This window comes from Malus domestica, chromosome 06 (assembly GCF_042453785.1).
Source record: "Malus domestica chromosome 06, GDT2T_hap1".
NCBI lineage: Eukaryota > Viridiplantae > Streptophyta > Magnoliopsida > Rosales > Rosaceae > Malus > Malus domestica.
In genome coordinates this window covers 21,007,830-21,009,112 of record NC_091666.1, presented here as the reverse complement: position 1 = coordinate 21,009,112, position 1,283 = coordinate 21,007,830, and the positions used below count along the sequence as shown (strand labels likewise).

Here is a 1,283-nt window from a genome sequence, read left to right as displayed (position 1 = left end):
GGCGAAGTTTTTAAAGCCCTCAAAGCTTTCTATTATTCTATATTTCGTTTCCTACAAGCATTTTCACATCTTTATGTTCAACCTTCTAGTAGAGTCAATGAACTACAGCCTAACTATGTCCGTGTTTTTATTCCTCTAGTTAACTCGTTAACCAAATTTTCCACACACTATATATACCACCCCACACTCAATCAACATTCACACAATCAAACAACAAACACACCCGCTCATCAGTTCATATTTTACGAAGAAAAACAGAGAACTTTTTCTTACGAAGCTCTAACTGCAGCAAAAGAAATTAAGATGGCTGAGAAGACCCAACAGGCTTATCCTGCAGCACCAGCAAACCATGGTTACCAAAGAAGTGATGCTGAGTCTTTGTTATCCGCCGACGAGCTCAAACGCAAGAAGAGAATCAAATTGGCCATTTATGTTGCTATTTTCATTGTGTTTCAGATCATCGTCATAACCGTGATTAGCCTTACTGTCATGAAAGTTAAAACGCCAAAGGTCCGGCTGGGGAACATCAACGTACAAGAACTCAACTCCATCCCAGCAACACCTTCATTCGACACAAAATTCACAACCCAAATCAATGTGAAGAACACAAATTGGGGTCCTTACAAGTTCGATGCTAGCAGTGTTACGTTTTTGTACAAAGGAGCGACTGTCGGGCAAGTTTCTATTCCAAAGAGCAAGGCTGGCATGCTTTCCACCAAAAAGATCACTGTCGAAGTGAGCTTGAGTTCAAGTGCATTAGGCGGTTCCAATCTTGGGAGTGAACTGTCCAGTGGCGTATTGACTCTCAACAGCGCGGCTAAGTTGAATGGAAAGGTGGAACTGATGCTTATAATGAAGAAGAAGAAGTCCTCCACCATGGATTGTACAATTGCATTTGATCTGTCATCAAAGACCCTCAAAAGTTTACGGTGCAAGTGATCATAGTCGATAGGGATCCAGGCTACATAATTCGCAGAGCATTTGTATTGCGACTAGCTCTTGCTTTGTTGTATTTTATTCTTTTATTCGTTTCCTCTGTGTGGCACTTTGATTTGTTATCCATTAAGGATACCACCCAATTTTCTTGTCCATATTTCCATCTGGCTTAGCTATTTGTTTACCAGAAACTTAAAGGCACTTACCTGGGATTTTTCATCCATCATATCTCTTTTGGTTTTTTCTTTTGATCCATTATAAGGAGAATTTTTGTTTTCTTTTACTGTATAACTTTTTTTTTTCCTGAATTGTTATCTTTTGAAAGGCAGAGGAGTTCTTTTCTTCAA

General features: G+C 39.4%; 1 protein-coding gene across 1 annotated transcript; it reads left to right on the top strand.

Moving 5' to 3' along the window:
• Positions 1-303: 303 nt before the first annotated feature.
• On the top strand, positions 304-939 carry LOC103439246 (late embryogenesis abundant protein At1g64065-like). Its single transcript, XM_008377787.2, has one exon. The coding sequence runs from the start codon at positions 304-306 to the stop codon at positions 937-939; it is 636 nt and encodes a 211-aa protein (XP_008376009.1).
• Positions 940-1,283: the final 344 nt, after the last annotated feature.